The sequence below is a fragment of the Vombatus ursinus genome, unplaced genomic scaffold, assembly GCF_900497805.2.
Source record: "Vombatus ursinus unplaced genomic scaffold, bare-nosed wombat genome assembly UNPS02014798.1, whole genome shotgun sequence".
NCBI lineage: Eukaryota > Metazoa > Chordata > Mammalia > Diprotodontia > Vombatidae > Vombatus > Vombatus ursinus.
Genome location: NW_020954576.1, coordinates 47,820,038 through 47,839,207, shown reverse-complemented (window position 1 = coordinate 47,839,207; position 19,170 = coordinate 47,820,038). Strand labels below are relative to the sequence as shown.

General features: G+C 43.7%; 1 protein-coding gene across 1 annotated transcript in view; it reads right to left on the bottom strand.

Annotated features, from left to right (window-relative positions):
- Positions 1-3,745: 3,745 nt before the first annotated feature.
- The window catches only part of PM20D1 (peptidase M20 domain containing 1), a 49,428-nt gene continuing 34,003 nt past the window's right edge, over positions 3,746-19,170 (bottom strand). The window contains exons 11-13 of the mRNA XM_027871332.1: positions 11,984-12,152; positions 6,064-6,163; positions 3,746-4,455 (exon numbers count right to left, since the gene is read on the bottom strand). Of these exons, the coding sequence (XP_027727133.1) occupies positions 4,326-4,455; positions 6,064-6,163; positions 11,984-12,152 (399 nt within the window). The 3' untranslated portion in view covers positions 3,746-4,325. The remainder of the gene's footprint in view (positions 4,456-6,063; positions 6,164-11,983; positions 12,153-19,170) is intronic.

The window sequence follows — 19,170 nt, the reverse complement described above, 5'->3', positions numbered from 1 at the left end:
GTCTGACCATATCACCCTGTCGTTCAATAAACTCCTATGGCTCCCAATTACCTTCAGGATCAAATATAAAATACTGTTTGGCTTTCAAAGCTTTTTCTAACCTAAACTCCTACCTACCTTTCCAATCTTTTTACTCCTTACTTCATTCCAAGGAATCTGCCATCCAGTGATACTGGCCTCCTTCCTCACGATAGACCCATAGCTGCCCAACTCTGAATGTTTTCACTGGCTGTCCTTCATACCTAGAATTCTCTCCTTCCTCATCTCTGTCACCTAGGCTCCCTGGTTTTGTCAAGCCTGAGCTTGAGTCTCACCATTGGCAAGAAGCCTTTCCTGGTCCTCTTTAACCTTAGTGCCTTTCATCTGGGACTGACTTGTTTCTGCTGTAAGAATCTGTTTTTTGTGGGGCAGCTAGGTGGTGCAGTGGATAGAACACCGTCCCTGGAGTCAGGAGGACCTGAGTCCAAATCCAGCCTCACATACTTGACACTTACTAGCTGTGTGATGCTGGGCAAGGCACTTAACCCCATGGCCTACCAAAAAAAAAAAAAAAAGAATCTGGTTTTTACAGAGTTGTTTCGTGTTGTCTCCCCCTTAGATGGTGAGCCCCTTGAGAGCAGGGACTGTTTTTTGCCTTTCTTTGTATCCCCAGTTCTTAGCACAGTGCCTGGCATATGGTAGGTGCTTAATAAATGTTAACTGACTGACTGACTTTTAAAAAGAAGCTTTAGAAAAAGCAGGATCATGACCCAGCAATAGCACTTCTAGGGTTATATCCCAAAGAGATCATACAAATGAGAAGAGGACCCACATGTACAAAAATATTTATAGCAGCTCTTTTTGTGGTGGCAAAGAATTGGAAATTGAGAGGATGCCCATCAATTGGGGAATGGCTGAACAAGTTGTGGTATATGAATGTGATGGAATACTATTGTGCTATAAGAAATGATGAACAGGCTGACTTCAGAAAAACCTGGAATGACTTGTATGGTCTGATGCTGAGTGAAGTGAGCAGAACCAGGAGAATTTTGTACACAGTAACAGCCACATTGTATGATGACTAATATTGATAGACTTAACCCTTCTCAGCAATACAAGGATCTAAGACATCTCCAAAGGCTTCATGATGGAAAATGCTATCCACATCCAAACAAAGAACTATGGAGTTTGAATGCAGATTGAAGCATACTATTTGCAATTTTTTTTCTTCTGTTATGTTTTGTTTCCTCTTTCTGGTGGTTCCTTCTGTTGGTTCTAGTTTTTACTTACAACATCACTAATGTGAAAATATGTTTAATAAGAATGTCTATGTATAGCCTATATTAGATTGGGTGCCATCTTGGGAAAGGTGGTGGGGAGGAAGAAGGAGAAATATTTAAAACTCAAAAACTTATGGAAGTGATTATTGATAAATCAAAATAAATTAATTTAAAAAAAAGAAAAGAAAAAGCAGAATCTAGGCTTGCCTTCTTGGAAAGTTCTGGGGCTACTAAGCCTGACTTAACCCTTGCTGCAAACAGATGAAGTTTCTTCCCCTGAGACTTCCCTACACCAGTGAAATCAACAGATTTCCTCCCTCTCCTGTCCCTAGGCCCCTACCCATCATAAGGAGCCATAATTTGCCTCCCTTCAACTTCCACTTACTGACCCCAGTTTGATCTGCAGCTCATGAGCGAGTAAATTGTGTTGGATTTAAGTTCCCTGGAGCCAAGCACTGCGTCTTCTTCCTCTTCTTTCTGTCTGCCCAGGATGAGAGATAAGACTCTATGTACAGAGTGGGCATGCGAATGGTACTAACAGACTGACTTGGCTGCCTTTGCCATCATCCACACCGGAACCAATTGAGACTGAGTAGCTTGATCTCTTGTGGGATCAAACCCTCCTGCTCCTTCATCTAATCTTCTAGGACTCCTAACTCTCCTTGTGCCCATGTGCTGCATCTCCCCCTTTTGTCTCCCTCCCCTTAGGCTTGGGTAAGAGGCTAAAACCTCTTTTGTGTGCTTAAAGAACACCCAGAAGGTGGTACCCTCTAATCTTCATTTTGGGCAGTGAGATGGGTGGGTGGCTGGGAGTTACCTGATACAGTTCCCCAGCCCTAATCAGTCATTTTAGGCCAGGTCACTGGCTAGAGTATTTCTATACAAAAGCCCTCAGGGAGCCTGTGGGATTGGAATGTCTGTGTTCTCTGAGCCAGAATTTGCAGTTCCTCGTTCCCTCTCTCTCTCTCCTTGGGCGGGAACTCAGAAAACATTCTTCTGAGGCCAGACAGTGTCTTTTCTCAAAGTCGGCAGAGAGCAAGAGGTGTCTCCCTAGCAGCCCTGCTCATATGCTTCGCCAGGGCTCCAATCCCCATCCAGTCCTCATCCCACCCAGGGACTAGATCCAAGATCTGCTTGGACCCATGCTAAGCTGCAGAAGAAAGTCTTACACCTCCCACCGGCAGAAAACAAGAGGAGCCAGTAGGAATGGGGAGGGTGGTGTGTGGAGGCCCTGTGGGGGATGCTGGGATGAAGGTTGGCCTTTGGGAAGAAGGGAAGGGCCAACATCATTGCTACAGTGACGTGATTCAAGGCCCAGAGCACAGCAGCCTTCTTCAATCCTGTTCTTGAGCATTTCCACTGGGGCAAGACCACCTGACACTGGTCTCATGGATCCCATCTCACCCCCAACACTGGCTGCCCAGGATGCTTTCAACTATAGAAGTGCCCAAGGGTGCCACTGCAACCCCTTTGTGATGCGCCCACTAGATAATGGAAATCCAGATAATTAAAAAAAACTATTGGAGTCAAACCACTATCTTCTTCACCTTTGCTGTCTGCCCTGGAAACTGGATCTTAGAGACCATCTTTTCCAGGGATTCACATTTCCCAGATGGACTGGGTACAGGGGACATACAGGAGTAGAGAATTGATATGTTGACATTACCTCTTGCTCCATTGAAGCTCAGAGGAGTTTTTGGCAATCCTATTCACTAACCCCGGGGAAGGTCTGTGCTTGGCCCAAACAGAGAGAGCTTCCCTTAGCCCAATCCCCTCTACGCTTCCCTCCATTACCCTAAAGACCCAGTGATCTACAAAGAGCGGCTCCCAAATCTGGACAAACGGCACCAGTCCTTGCAGGCCCCCCCCACCCCGTCTGGTTGTCATGGAAACAGATTCAAATTTACTTAGGAGGGTAAAGTTAGGAGCTTCCTCCCTTCCCCTAACAGAGGCCAACATCCATGTCTCATCATCTAAATCAGAATAGCCTAAACCCCATTTCTTGTCTCTTGACCCCAGAGTACCCCTCCCCCTGCCTTTGATCAGACTAATCAGGCCATGGGGCTGGGCCAGGGCTGGGGCCTTGCTGGCTAGTGGCTTGGTAGAGAGGCTGGGGCCATAAGGGCACTTGAACCCTCCCCTTTGAGAGTACAAAGCGGGGGGGGGGGCGGCGGGAAGGTGAGGCTGTGCCAGGGGAATGTTTCCGCAGATTAGCACTGGCAGGGGTGCAGAGAGCAGGGGCAGCGGTGGAAGGAACAGGCCTGCAGGAGGGAGCAAAACTCCAGGCCAAGTGGGTGGGAGGGAGGGCTGCCCAAGGATAGGAGGCCGTTCTCCCTCCCTACCCCAAGAATCAGGCCTCACTCAGGTTCTGGGCTGTTCTTTGTTCCTACTGACCCTCCCCACTTTGGGTGTCCCCCGACCAGAGCCAGGCTTTTGTTTCTCCAGTAAGTGACCAGAGGCAGAGCCCTCATCAGCAGGGACTGAGCTGCTGGGTACTGATCATTTTATTTCATCTCATTTTAGTTTGGCCTGTTTCATATTTGGGTTCCTCCCAGAACAAGGGGGAGAGGAAGAGGGAAAGGGAGGGAGAAAGGGAAACAAGAGAGGGAGGAAAGTACACGAGAGGGCCAGAAACTAGGGATCCTAGGGTCAGAGCAATAGAAGAAAGGATATAATAGAAGTAGTTGTGTATGGAGAGTTAAGTAATAAGGCCTACAAGTGAAAGTCTTCACCAGGAAAAAAAATTGACTACGAGCTTTATGCCCCAGGCTGAAAGTCAGCAATGGGACCTGGGAGAGTCATACTCCATGATGGTAGGGGGTGAGCAAAGAGATCTTGGGGATTAGACTAAAGCTGCTTATATTCGCCCTTCCCCCGCCCCATCACTGAACCCCTGCTTATGGACAAGTCGACAGTTGAGGCAGGAAGGCAGGCAGGGTGCTGCTTCATGGATTAGTCCAGAAGTCTCCTATAAAATAATGTGCATTTCTCCCCACAGAGGCTGTCCACTTTAGAGGAGGGCTTAGTATCTCCCAGCGCAGGTAGTTGGAGGTAATCACCATCCTCTCACAGCTCATGTACAGCAGAATGAGGTTCAGGAACCTTCTCGATATCTGCATTCTGGATCAGTTCAAACAGAAACATCACCTGGGTCTCATAGGCTTGGATGGAGATCCTCTCATTCAAGCCATGAACACTGTGAAAGAGAAACGGGCAGAGGGGCCATATTACTATAGTATCTACTCTGAGACAAGCAGGACAGAGCCCCCTTGACACTACCAGTCCCCATCCCTGCAGAAGCAGGAGGGGCACCAGGAAGGAGCTCATTCTAAGAAGTGCAGCTCAGTATACATAAGGTTATGATCACTTCTCAATGATTCCACTCCTAGATTTTTCTTTTAAACTTTGAGCTATATTTAGAAGACATATTCATTTGTAATATTAAAACATTCCACCAAGGGAAACATTTTACAGTTATCTATCTACATTCATTGAAAATTATTTACAATTTGTATTATTTAACCAATTATAGAAAAACCATAAACAATATTGATCTGGTGTCCATTCCTTCACAAATATGCAAATTGCTATAGCTGGGTTATCAAATTTTCAATCATAAACAGTATAAAGTCAGCCATCGTAAGGTGAGGCACTTTAGTAGTGACCCCCAAAAGGCTGATAAGTATAAGAAACCATAGGAGAAAGAGTTTTTAACATTTAACATGACATCCTGCCCTAGATTTCAGAAGTAATTTCACAGAACTTCAAGGTGATCCTTGCTGTCCTGTCCCCTTCTCTGCATTTTGCTCTCCTGTGGGAAGACTCCCCTGCATTCCTTAGGAACTAGATATACCCACCCTCAAATCCCTCTCCTCCTTCCAGAGAGCTCAAGCCTTGAAGAAAATAATTAATGTTGCAGAAAGTCTGGGGAAGTCTGTCATGGAGAAATATTCAAATACATTTGCATGATCTGAGTATACCTTGACTGATGTGAGGAGACCTGCCAGAGGTGTGCAGGGAGTCAGTGGGGTCTGAAATCCTGGGATTAATTTTCTGAATAACTTATAGGTAATTAATTGAGAGCTGACAATCATCTCTTAGAATTCATAGTATATTTTCTCCTAAGAGCTCAAAGCATTTCCCTCTCTTTTGATCTTTCATTCCTATCCCAGTGAAGTGGGAAAGAACAGAAAACTCTTCCTTTTGGTGATACAGAGACTGAGATGCAGAGAGTTTATATAATCTAGGTCTTAGTGGATTAAAACCAAGATTGCTATTAGACCTCAAGAGTTTTGATTTTTTGGGCTCTTTTTACTCAACTTACACTCACATAAGTAAGACGCTTTATTAGGACCAGTTTTTATTCATTTTAATATTCCATACAGTGATTAACACACAGAAAGATCATGACTTCTATGTGAAATGATTCACCTTTCTGAGTATTGCTGACTTTAGGGAATCATAGATTTAGATATGGAAGGAATGACTTACCTAAGGTTACCAGGGGCTAATCTGTGATTTGAATCCAGGTCTTTTGCCTCCAAATCCAGCATGTTCCTAACTTTCCCACAGTATTCAATAAATGTTTGCTAAATGAATGCATCAGTAAATGATTTTCTTTCCAAGAGAATTTAAGTGGCAGTGTTAGAAAATGCTGGAAGGGGGAAGACCCTGGCACAGAGGGCAGTTAGTTGGGTTTATCCAGGTTTCCAGTTTTCCTTTATAAGACTTTATACTCTTTTATTCCATAAAGAGGGTGGGGCGGTCAATCCATTATCCTACTACCTCATTCTCCTCCACTCACCTCTTGAAGCTCTCTGGACTGAGAGATACAGGGTTAAACCGATAGAGGCCTGTGGAGATGTTAGCGTAGTGTCGGACATCAGTGTTGCCAACACAAACTCCTACGGGGAGAGAGACAAAAAGGACAGCAGTCAGGCAGGGACCTAGCATAGGGCTATGCCTAGAATTTAGGAACCTGTGGCAGGGCCAGATTCCTTAGCCACTCTCCTATCCCCCATTTCCATGTTTCATACAATTTCTTTCCAAATGGGGGCTGTGAATTATATATATATGTATTATATATATGTATATATATAATATATATGTATGTATGTATACAAACACATATACATATATAGAGAGAGTGACAGAGAGAGAGAGAGAACTATTTCGATATAATTAGTTTCCTTTGTAATCCTCTCTATTTTGCATTATGTATTTTAAAATATTATTATTATTATTATTATGATGATGATTTGGCTAAGCAATGGGGTTAAGTGACTTGCCCAGGGTCACACAGCTAGTAAGTGTCAAGTGTCTGAGGCCAGATTTGAACTCAGGTCTTACTGAATCCAGAGCTAGTTCTCTATCCACTGCGCCATCTAGCTGCTCCTAAAAATATCATTTTGAAAGGGTCCCTAGGTATCACCAGCCTGTCAAGAAGATCCATTACTCCAAAAAAGGTTGACTCTTTCTCTACACTGGAGCCAAAGTGAACACCTTGCTATGCTTTGTACCATCTTCCCCCCTCCACCTCTATCCCACTTTTCTACCTTGAACCTTTGCTCTTCCCTATGTCTGGCCTCTACCCTTTGCAATTTCTCAGCTACTTCTTTTCCATCCTTTAAAGCCCAACTCAGACAACCTCTGTCACATTGTCTATTCTGATCCCCTAGGAGGTAATGACCTCGTTTTCCTCACAACTCACCTTGTTCACATCTCTCTCTCTTTTTCCAGTCAATAATATTTTATTTTTTCCCCAATTGCATGTAAAAACAATTTTTAACATCCATTTTAAAAAATCTTGAGTTCCAAATTCTGTCCCTCCCTTCCCCCTCCCTGAAATGACCGATACAGGTTACACAATCACATCTCTCTTACGCACTTATGTACCATTTATAAATTATGGTTCTCTCCGACTACTAGACTATAAGCTCTGTGAGAGCAGGGACCTTGTCTTATGTAAATTGCGTATCTCTCAGGGGTAGGCACAGTGCTCTGTACGTAGTAGCTATTTAAGAAATGTTTTGGGAGGCAGAGCCAAGATGGCCAAGTAAAAGCAGTGACCAGCTTGAGCTCTCCCCCAAAACCCCTCCAAATACCTGTAAAAAATGGCTCCAAACAAATTCCAGAGCAGCAAAAGCTACAAAAAGACAGAATGGAACAAATTTCCAGCCCAAGACAACCTGGATGGTTGATTGGAAAGGTTTATTGTGCCAGGCTGGGAGAGGAGCGTAGTTCGGTGTGTGCCATGTAGGCAAAGAGCAGGCCTCAGCTAACCTGGAGCAGTCCTCAGGGGATTGAATCACAGGTAGCTGTGGCAGTTTCCAGACTTCTCAACCCACAAATACCAAAGACAACTTAGAAGGTCAATAGGAAAGGTCTGTGGACCACAGTGAGAAAGCTTAGTCCAGCCCCAGACCTGGTGCAGGCCCAGGCAGCAGCTGCTTCCAGAGCTCTGGGCCCCCACGGTAGGGGGATTGAGTGACTGATCAGAGGAGGACCGTAGGGATCTCTTGGCTGGTGCTGAGGCAGGATTCTCTTGCTTTGCCTGTGCTTGGATCTCAGTCACAGTTCTGGGGGGTGGTTCTGGGGTGAGGAGGAGCACTGACTTGGTGGAGCTTGTGGCAGCAGTGGAGAGGGAATCCTCCTCAAGGTTTCAAGGCAGAAAAGAATGCTTGTGGTTGCTCATAGACCAGAGCACAGGCCAGGAAAGGAGTAAACACCTTGCCTTTGATCATATCACCTTGGAAGAACTGAAAATTTACAGGTCCCTAGAAGTATCTCTGAAAACAGCTGCACAAACTCCTCAAAGCTTGGGACAGTACATTCTCCACACTGGAAACAGATCCTTACCTTAACAAAAAGTTTAAAACTCAAGTAATTGGCTGGGAAAATGAGCAAACAGCACAAAAAAAAGTCAGACCACAGAATCTTACTTTGGTGACCAAGAAGATCAAAACATACAACCAGAAAAAGACAACAAAGTCAAAGCTCCTACATCCAAAGCCTCCAAGAAAAATATGAATCAGTCCCAGGCCATAGAAGATCTCAAAAAGGATTTTGAGAAGCAAGTAAGAGAAGTGGAGGAAAAACTGGGAAGAGAAATGAGAGTGATGCAAGAAAATCATTTATTTATTTATTTATTAAATCAATTAACAAGTCAACAGCTTGCTAAAGGAGACCCCAAAAAATACTGAAGAAAATAACACCTTAAAAAATAGACTAACCCAAATGGCAAAAAGAAGTCCCAAAAGCCAATGAAGAGAAGAAGGCCTTAAAAAGCAGAATTGGTCAAATGGAAAAGGAAGTCCAAAAGCTCACTGAAGAAAATACTTCCTTAAAAATTAGAATGGAGCAAATGGAAGCTAATGACTTTATGAAAAATCAAGATATTGTAAAACAAAACCAAAAGGATGAAAAAATAGAAGACAATGTGAAATATCTCACTGGAAAAACAACTGACCTGGGAAATAGATCCAGGAGAGATCATTTAAAAATTATTGGACTACCTGAAAGTCATGATCAAAAAAAGAGCCCAGACATCATCTTTCAAGAAATTATCAAGGAAAACTGCCCTGATATTCTAGAACCAGAGGGTAAAATAGAAATTGAAAGAATCCACCGATCACCTTCTGAAAGAGATCCCCAAAGGAAAACTCCTAGGAACATTATAGCCAAATTTCAGAGTTCCCAGGTCAAGGAGAAAATATTGCAAGCAGCCAGAATGAAACAATACAAGTATTGCGGAAACACAATCAGGATAACACAAGATTTAGCAGCTTTTATCTTAAGGTATTGGAGGGCTTGGAATATGATATTCTGAAGGTCAAAGGAGCTAGGATTAAAACCAAGAATCACCTACCCAGCAAAACTGAATATAATCCTTCAGGGGAAAAAATGGATATTCAGTGAAATAGAGGACTTTCAAGCATTCTTGATAAAAAGACCAGAACTGAATAGAAAATTTGACTTTCAAATACAAGACTCAAGAGAAGCATGAAAAGGTAAACAGGAAAGAGAAATCATAAGGGACTTATTAAGGTTGCACGGTTTACATTCCTATGTGGAAAGATGATATTTATAACTCATGAGACCTTTGTTAGTATTAGGGTAGTTGGAGGGAAAAAATATATAGATAGATATATAGATAGATATATGGCACAGGGTGGGTTGAAGATGAAGGGATGATATTTAAAAAATAAAATTAAGGGGTGAGAGAGGATTATATTGGGACAAGGAGAAAGGGAGAGATAGAATGGGGTAAATTTTCTCACATAAAACAGACAAGAAAAAGCTTTACAGTGGAGGGGAAGTGGGGGAAGGTGAGAGAATGTGTGAATCTTATTCTCATCAGAGTTGGCTTAAGGAAGGAATAACATACTCAATTGGGTATGGAAATTTATCTTACCCTACAGGAAAATAGGGGGGAAGGGGATAAGAGAGCCAGGAGGAGGGGGGTGATAGAAGGGAGGACAGATTGGGGAAGGAGGTAATCAGAAGCAAACAGTTCTGAGGAGGGACAGGGTTAAAAGACAGAATAGAATAAATGGGGGGGGTGGGATAGGATGAAGGGAAATATAGTTAGTTTTTCACAACATGACTACTATGGAAGTGTTTTGCATGACTACACATGTATAACTTGTATCGAGTTGCTTGCCTTCTCAATGAGGGTGGGTGGGGAGGGAGGAAGGGAGAAAATTTGGAACCCAAAGTTTTAAAAACAAATGTTAAAAATTCTTTTCACATGCAACTGGGAAATAAGATATACAGGCAATGGGGTACAGAAATCTATCCTGCCCTACAAGAAAATAGATGTGGAAGAGGATAAGAGAAAGAGGAGGGTGAAAGAAGGGAGGGCAGATTACAGGAAGGGGTATTCAGAATGCACACTGTCTTGGGGTGGGGGGAGGGGAGAGATGGGGAGAAAATTTGGAACTCAAAATCTTGTGGAAGTGAATATTGAAAACTAAAAATAAATAAATCAATAAAAATATAAAAAAGATAAGAAAAAAAGAAATGTTTTGTCAAACAGACTGCAGATTTTCCTCAAGATCGTTAAAGTAAGGTGCTAGCTGGCAAAGTGGCTAGAGGGCTGGACCTGGAGTTGGGCAGACCTAGGGTCAAACACGCTTAGTCACAGCTGTTGTTGAAAAGCTAAGAAGGCTTCATTCTCTCTAAATGTTGGAGGGTGGAAGTGGGGAAGAAAGGAGGATTGACAACCACTGAATGTCTGGGACAAATCCACTTGCTATCTCAGCTAGAGTAGTTTGTGTGGACCTCCCCTCAAAAGTCTCTCTTCTGACAACTCTTTTTGAAGACCACTATTGCTAAGAGTTGCAAAATCAATTCAGACAGAGGATTGGGAATTTCCTGATCGTCTCATTCTTGGCATCCCCTTGGAGAGGAAGCCCAACTCAAATGTGACTTCCTCCTTGAAACTTCCTTCATTTCCATTGGTCACATAGCACTTCGTTGTGTATAGAATGTTGTATTTTAATGTATTTAAAATTTTTTTTTTCTGGCAATTAGATTTAAGTGACTTGCCCAGGGTCACACAGCTAGTAAGTGTGAAGTGTTTGGTCTGAGACTGGATTTGAACTCAGGTCCTCCTGGTTTCAGGGCTGGTGCTCCATCCATTGCGCCACCTAGCTGCCCCTTTTAATGAGTTTTTGTATTGGACTTAGGATTTGATTCACGTAGGGAACTCTCAGTGAGGTTGTCCTCTTTATCATCACAGATTTTCACATATTTGGCAACTCAAAGTCTCAGAGAGTTTCCTAGGGCAATGAGAGCTTAAGTGACTTGCCAGGTTTGTGAAGTGAACCGAATGTGCCAGAATTGAGACTCAACCTAGTTTTTCCTGACTGTGAAGTCTGCTCTCAATCCCCTACACTGTATGTACAAAATGCTTTAAAGTCATCCAAGTGTGTGACTTACCATATAATCCTGTAAGGTGAATAGTATAGATATTCTTATCCCCATTTTACAGATGAGGAAACTGAGACCCAGAAAGTTCAAGTGATTTGCCCACAGTCACACAAGTTGTATCAGATGTGAGATTTCCAATACCCTATACCATACTTGTTTCTATTAGAATTATTTGTGTTTGCGTCCCCTCTGTTAGCCATCAAGCTCTGTGGGGGCAGGGAACAGAGCTGATCTAAAAAGTTTGTACCTTCCCTAGCACCAAGCATAGCTCTGCACACAATAGGCGCTTACCAAAGAAGTCCTGCCTTCATGTTAAATTTTGATGGCACTTTGTGACCCAAGTGTCTTTGCTTTGAATCAAAGGAGGAGGAAGAAGGAAGCATAGGTGGGGATGGTCTAGGGTTTGGATTTTGGTCAGGGTAAATGAGATAGAATTTCAAACCTAGCTGCAATGTTAACCTAGCTGTTAACCCTGGCGGGGACTGAGGCTCAGGCTGAGCAAGGACTGCTCCCCCAGGCGAGCAAAACTAGTTCTTCCTCTTCTCTCACCTCCAGAATAGCTGGTAGGATTTATTGTTTCTGTCTCTTTCCTGTTTGCTTTCTTCCTTCCACTCTGATAGGAGAAAACAGTTATAGATGAAAGATCCAGCTGAGCCAGGGGAGGAAGGGAGGAAGGCAGGCAGCTGTTTCCAGGCATGAACAGCTGGAGTGAGGGTGAGGGGAAAGGGAAGTCAGATAGGAAACCATTCCTGGCCACTTTTCCAAGTGGTCACCCCTTGTGAAGTCATTACCTGGGACAACGACAGAGACCTCTGGGAAGACATCTCTGATGGTCCTTCTGAGAAGCTGGTAGCCAAAGGCTTCCTGGTCATAGGGGCTCAAGGGGAGAGGGTTAAAGGCATTGAGCACGTGATACTGGACTCGGTCATCAGCCACAATATTCTGGATAATGTCTAGCACCTTTTGAAGGAAACGTAATAGAATTAGGACTTCCACCAAGCACCCTGGAATCCGAACAGTACTGGTTTTTTAGCTTCTGAAAGACTGATTCAACCATTCAATCAGCAATCATTTGTTAAAAAAAATTGTGAAATGTCAACTCCGCCAGGCACTTTGCTAGACCCTGGTGATACAAAGACAAAAACTGAAATGGACTTTGCTCTAAAAGAACTTACATTCTAACAGAATTGGAGCCCTGGGAGGTAGATACCAAAGATCAACAGGGATTCGGGATTCAACAGATGACTCAGTCGGTGCCTACTATGCAGAAGGCACTGTACTAAGAGCTGGGGATACAGAGAGGCAAAAGACAGTCTTTGCCCTTCATGCACTCAGTCTAATGGAGGAGACAACATGCAAATAATTATGTGCAAATAAGATATATATATATATATACACACATATAGTGGTATACACCATTATATGTATATATATATATATATATACCATTATACACATATATATATATATATACATATAGAATCAATTGGGGGTAGTCTCAGAAGGAAGGCACCAGCCTTAAGGAGGACTACAGTAGAAAGGCTTCTTGTACATTTCAACTGGGACTTGAAGGACACTAGGAAAGCCAAGAGGCAGCAAATACCCAGAATAGCACCAGCTGATTACTTCCAGGGGGTGGAAAAATTATTAGGTACTTATGGGTCACAACCTCAGCAAGAAAGGCTGGAACTTGGTAGGTTTAAGTGAGATGCAAGAAATAACTCCCTCAGGGGCAGCTAGGTGGCACAGTGGATAGAGCTCCAGCCTTGGAATCAGGAGGACCTGAGTTCAAATCCAGCCTCAGACACTTGACACTTACTAGCTGTGTGACCCTGGGCAAGTCACTTAACCCTGATTGCCTCACCAAAAAAAACAAAAACAAAAACTCCCTCATATAGCTACCACTAAGAAGTAAGACCCAGGCAGCTGAACGGATCAATTTCCAGAGTTCTAATTTCATGACCATGGGAAGGGAATGGGAACCCAGGAGTTTTAGAATTATAGAGTTGGACCACACCTCACAGGTCTTCAGTCCAACCCATTAGCAGACATGAACCATCTTTATAAGATCTCTCTCTCTCTCTCTTTTTTTTTGAGTCAATCAGGGTTAAGTGACTTGCCCAGGGTCACATAGCTGGTAAGTGTTTGATGCTGGATTTGAACTCAGGTCTTCCTGACTCCAGGGCCATTGCTCTATCCACTGTGCCACCTACCTGTCCCACTTTTATAAGATCTTTGACCACTAATTATTGAGCTTCTGCTTGTAGATGTCCTGTAATGGGGAACTGCTATGCTTACATATAGCACCTGGACATCCCAGTTGACTTAATAACAATAACAACAACTAACATTTATATAGCATGTACTATATGCCAAGCAATGTGCTAAGTGCTTTACAATTATTATTCCATTTGATCTTCATAACAACCCTGAGGGGTGGGTGTTATTATTGTACCCATTTTATAGACAAGGAAACTGAGGCAAATGGGTTGAATGGCCACAAGCTAGTAAGTATCTGAGGCTGGATTTAAACTCAGGTCTATTCTAATTTCAGGCCCTGGGCTCTATCCATTGTGCCACCTTTGTTGCCTAATTGATCAAATGAGAAAATTTTTGTAAAGTGCTTACTTAGCACAGTGCCTGTCACACAGTAGATGTTTAATAAATGCTTGTCCCTTCCTTTTTCCCATCCTTGATCCACAAATCTAGTCCCTTCTGCCTAGTAACTTGAAAAATATTGCAGCCCTGTTACTGACACTCTCCCCCATCCCAGTATGGTAATTCTCCTTCTTCCTTAGCAGCTACTCTTTTTTTTCAGCCAAAGACAAGGTTTATTAGAACATCCATCATATTGGGCAGACTCTTAAGGAGTCTGAACATGAGTGAGCTATTGGCTGGACTTTAAGAATCTGAGCACTGGCTAGATTACAAAAATCTAAGCACCTTAATGGCGACAAGATGGACCTTATATACAGAAAGACTGTGGGAGGGATCTAGGAGTGGCCAAGTAACTTGGGGTGACTGGAGCAGGGGTCTAAGGAGGATCTGGATGGGAGTGGCCAGTAGGTGAACAGAACGCCTGGGACCTGGACCACGTAGCCAAGGGAGAATGGAGCCTAGCTAGGATTAAGGGTGGGAAATGGCCGGGGGACATAGGGAGGTAAAACAATGGAGGGCTAGGTTAGGTTAAGGTTAACAGAGAATTGGGAGATTGGGTGTAACCACCATGAAAGGCCAGTTGATGGGATTATAACCTCAGGGGGAACTTCAGAGATTTGGCCATGTGGCAGAAAGTCCAGGGTTTTTCCTTTCTGGGGTCTACATCCCATCCTCATCATTCCCTCCTCAAACAAATGGGACCCAAATTCTTTTGGGGTAAGGGGCAAAGAAGGTCTCAGCTTCTGAAACTGCTTCATGCTGGCAATGGGTATAGAGTTGTCCCTGACTTGAGGGGGTGCCAAAGAGGAGGTTGATTGAAACTGAGCACAGACTGCATCCAGGGAACGATGTGGGGACATTGGCTGGTACTCGCTGTTTGCTACCAACTGTAGGTGAATGTCCTGTAGTCTGGAAGACACAAATCTGACAGAAAAGACTGCAGGGCCCAGATATGACAAGACAAAATATCCTTAGCTCTGTTTGGATTCAGATAATTCAGTTTTCCAACTATGCAGTATCAAATCCACCTCATAGCTAGACTCAGGAATAGCCAGGTGGGTAACATTCCTTTTCAAAGGAACATAGTGGGGAAACTGAGCTAGGAGGATCCCATCTTAGACTGAAGCTAAAATTGTCCTCTCAGCTTTTCCCGATGCTGACTTCCCACTGGTATCACATTCTCTTGTGTAGCTTGTGGCATTTCTCTCAGATGGTGGATTATTGATTATCAATGGATTATTATGATCCATCAGACAACTCAAAATAAAGTCCTATGAGATTTTACCTCACACAGCAAGTTTCACTAATCACAGCTTAGCAGCTACTCTTGACCTCATCCTATGCTAATCTGTGATTGCTGGGTCACAGGGGGAAGCTTTGTTTTCTACAAGATGCCTTGGGTAAGCCTTAACATCTGTGTGCCTGTTTCCTTGCAGCTGCAAAATGAGGTTGAACCAGAAGACCTCTGAGGTCCTTTCATCTCTCTAAATCTACAATCCTCTGATCTTGATGACTGTGGCCAAAATGGGGGTCCCAGTGAGCACCTAACATTTAGGGGCAATGAGTTAGAAGTTGTCAGAGCAAATTTGGGCATGATGCAAGGAAAAATGTCCTTTGAAGGGCAAGAGGGTTCCCTATCATTGATTTGAGTGATTGTTGTTTTTCAGGCTGGACTTACTAGGGACATTGTAGAGGGGATTCCTGTTCAGATATAGGTTGGACTAGATGATGCCTGAGGTTCTTTCCAATTTAAGCATTCCATGAATTCCAAGCAGTATTATTTGCATATGAAGGCAAACAGCTGTTCCTGATCCCTCTTGAGGGTAGAATGAGGACAGGGATGATGGTGGAGTATGAGGGGGAAAGGAGAATTTGGATCAGACATCCGGAAAGACTTGTAATGATTTTGAACCATTGGGCTAGGTGACTGAGAGTGATTGTGCCATTATCTTTTTTGGGAGGGAGAAAGGAGAGAGAGGAGAGCCTCTCACCTTTCTGCACTGGAGGGGGTGGTGGTGGTATTGTCTCACCTTGAGGAAGGCGGATGAACATATGAATTCTGAAGGACCAGTCCTGTTCATGGGTGTCTCATTTTAGTGATTAAAGGCTCACACAGTCCTACTTCCCCTCCTTAGGGACCCTTGCTTCCTGTTTGTAACCAGCTACATATAGAACCAGGAAAATGATCTCAACAGTCAAGGTAGGGAAGGGGCAGGGCGGGGCTTAGACTGAGCAGACTTTCTTTACTTCCTCTCCCTGTAAGTATACAACTTGGTCTGGGGCTATCAGAGCTTGCAGCCCAAGTCAGCCATGCTGTAAGATGACTGTGATGAGAGAAAGCTTACAAGATCCAGTCTCAGGGAGTCCCAGAGAAGTGAGGTCTGTTGGGATCCCATTGGAACTATCTTGGGAGGGACCAGGGAGATGGTTTGGGGTGATCAATATCTCACTCATCCTTTTAGGGGCTGTATTGGGACTGGTATGCTTTGGTTATGGCTATGTTCCTGACCAAAGACTCTCTCTGAGAAGGAATTGCTGTACACCTGGGAGTCACCAGGTGGATTCTCTCCAGTAAGAAAGTGTTCTTAGAAGAACACTACCCCATCAACCTCCCCTGTAGAAAGCAGATGTCATGCCCAACTCCTGTACTGAGCATGATTAGTAGCTGGGTCCAGGGAGGTGTCCTTATTGAATCCAAACCCAGCTGCCTCTTTTCTCTAATCTCTTATCCTCAAGGACCATCAATCTCGAACTAGAAGGGACCTTGGAGGTCAACCTTGGATGACCCCTAGTTCAACCCTTTCATAAGACTCCTAGAGATTAAGTGACTCATCTCAAGAGACACACGGTAGCAAGTGGCTAGAAGTTCAGCCTAGATGTGTTGGCTCCATATCGATCACATTTGCTGTGCTGCCAATTCTGAGCTCCCTCCTCTCAGTTCACCTTCTGCTTAGCACCAATAAGACCTTGGACATGTCACTTAAACTTTCAACCTCAGTAGAGCACTCCAGATAAAGGAAGGGCCTTGGGCTCTCCCTTTCCAGAACTGCTCTAGCTCTCCTAGAGTGCAGCACAGAAGCCACCTAGCTTTGCATTAGTCTCTAATCCCACTACATACATGACATAAGCTCCTTCCCCTGAACAGAGGACAAGGAGAGAAGTAATGGACTGGGACTCAGGAGTCTTAGATTCCAGCTGCCATTCTTTCCTTCTCCCACTGACTTGCTGTGTGAGAATCAAGAGGACGCAGTGGAAAGAGCCTTGGGTTTCGAGTCTGGGGACCTGAGGATGAATCTGGACTCTGCTTTTGACTAGTTGTATGACCTTGGGTAAGACATTTTATCTCTCTAGGTCTTAATTTCCTCATGAGTAAAATGAGAGAGTTGGAACAGATGATTTTGGAAGTACCTTCAAGTTCCAAATCTATGAGTCTATGATGGATAGACAAGTCATATTCCCTTTCTGGGCCTTGGAAATCTGTAAAATGGAGGGTTTAGAGAAGATGGTTCCTTAGCTCTTTTCCAAACCTGAGTCTGTGATTCTATCCTATGAGCTCCTTGAAGGTAGGGATAACATCTTATAGAATCTTGAGAGTTGGACGGGACCTTCTAGATTCTCTAGTCCCTCTTCTCACCCCATAACAGAATTTCCTCTACATACAGATGTGTCAAATTCAAGTCAATAAACTCCTGAACTGGATTAAAATGTAATGGAAATTTTTAACAAAATGAATAAAAGTACAATACAACATAGATAGGGGCAGCTGGATAGTGCAGTGGATAGAGCACTGGCCCTGGATTCAGGACGACCTGAGTTCAAATCTGTCCTCAGAATCTTATTAGCTCTATGACTGTGGGCAAGTCATTTAACTCCAATTGCCTCCAAAAAAAATACAACATAGATAATGTTAATTTGTGATTTTCTCAGTCAATATGTGACCAGCAGGTATCCAGGTTCTATTTGAGTTTGACACTACTGTTCTACAATATCATCAACAGGTCATCTGGCCTTTGCCTGTATGCTTCCAGTGATGGGTTGGGGTTCACTCTCTCAAAAGGAGGTACATTCCATTTTCTGAATAGCTTTAATAGAAAATTCTTGGGGCAATTAGGTGGAGGAGTGAATAGAGCACTGGCCCTGGAGTCAGGAGGACCTGAGTTGAAATCTGGCCTCAGACACATAATACTTCCTAGGTGTGTGATTCTGGGCAAGTCACTTAACCCCAATTGCCTCACTAAAAAAAAAAAAAAAAAAAAAAAAAAAAATTCTTCCATATTTTGAGCCAAAGTCTGCTTCCCAGTAACCTCCACTCATGCCTCTTGTGCATCCATAACAGGAAACGAATACATAATGCTTCCTGAATGATCTTGTATAAGACACTTCTCTTGGACTTAGTTTCCTCCTTATCTAGGGAAAGAGGGGGCTTGTGCTCTCCAAAGTTCCTTCCTGCTTATAGAATCTAGGACTATGAACAACTCAAGGCAAAGCTGAAAGGCAGGGATTCAATATGATGAGCAATGATACGGAGCCACTGCAGATTCCTGGGCAATCACATCACGAATGATGGCGTAAGATGATTCTAGCCGTCGTGGATTTCCTTTGTTGCTACATTTATGTTGTTGTTCATCCTTCGTTTTCAAAGAGAACCGATGACATCACAGGCGATGTCTTGACTCATGCACGAATTGGATTTAAGTGAGGCAGACTTGCAGCAAGTTGTCAGCCTCACTCTCTCTTCCAGAGTCCTTGAGGTCCAGTGGCAGGACAAAAGTCAAGATGGTTGGCCATGGCCCAGGATGCATTGGATGGATGACCTTGGGTCTTCGATGTCTAACTAAGTTCCAAGCACTCTACGACGCCTGCTTCAGCTGCCTTCGTGGCCATTGGAACAAACTGTTCTCATCTGCCCTTTCTTCCTGGAGAAGTCTTCACAAGCATTTATGTACTGCTAAAGACTTGTGAAGTGCTACACCTATGTTATCACATTCAGTTCTCACAACAGCACTTTTGAGGCAGGTGCTATTATTAACCATCTTTTACAGATAAGAAAACTGAAATAGCTAGTAAGTGTCTGAGGCACGATTTGAACTCAGGTGTCCCTGATGCCTAGTCCAATGCCCTGTCCATGTGCCACCTAACTGCCCAATTTTGCAATGCCAATCCCCATACACCTAGATGGTGGTGCTGTTACGGGGGAAGGATGTGACTAATCAATGAGCTTCAGCATTGGCCGAGGGCTTTTTAGACAATGAGGGCTTTCCTCAGATACCTCGGTGTGTGTGTGTGTGTGTGTGTGTGTGTGTGTGTGTGTGTGTGTGTG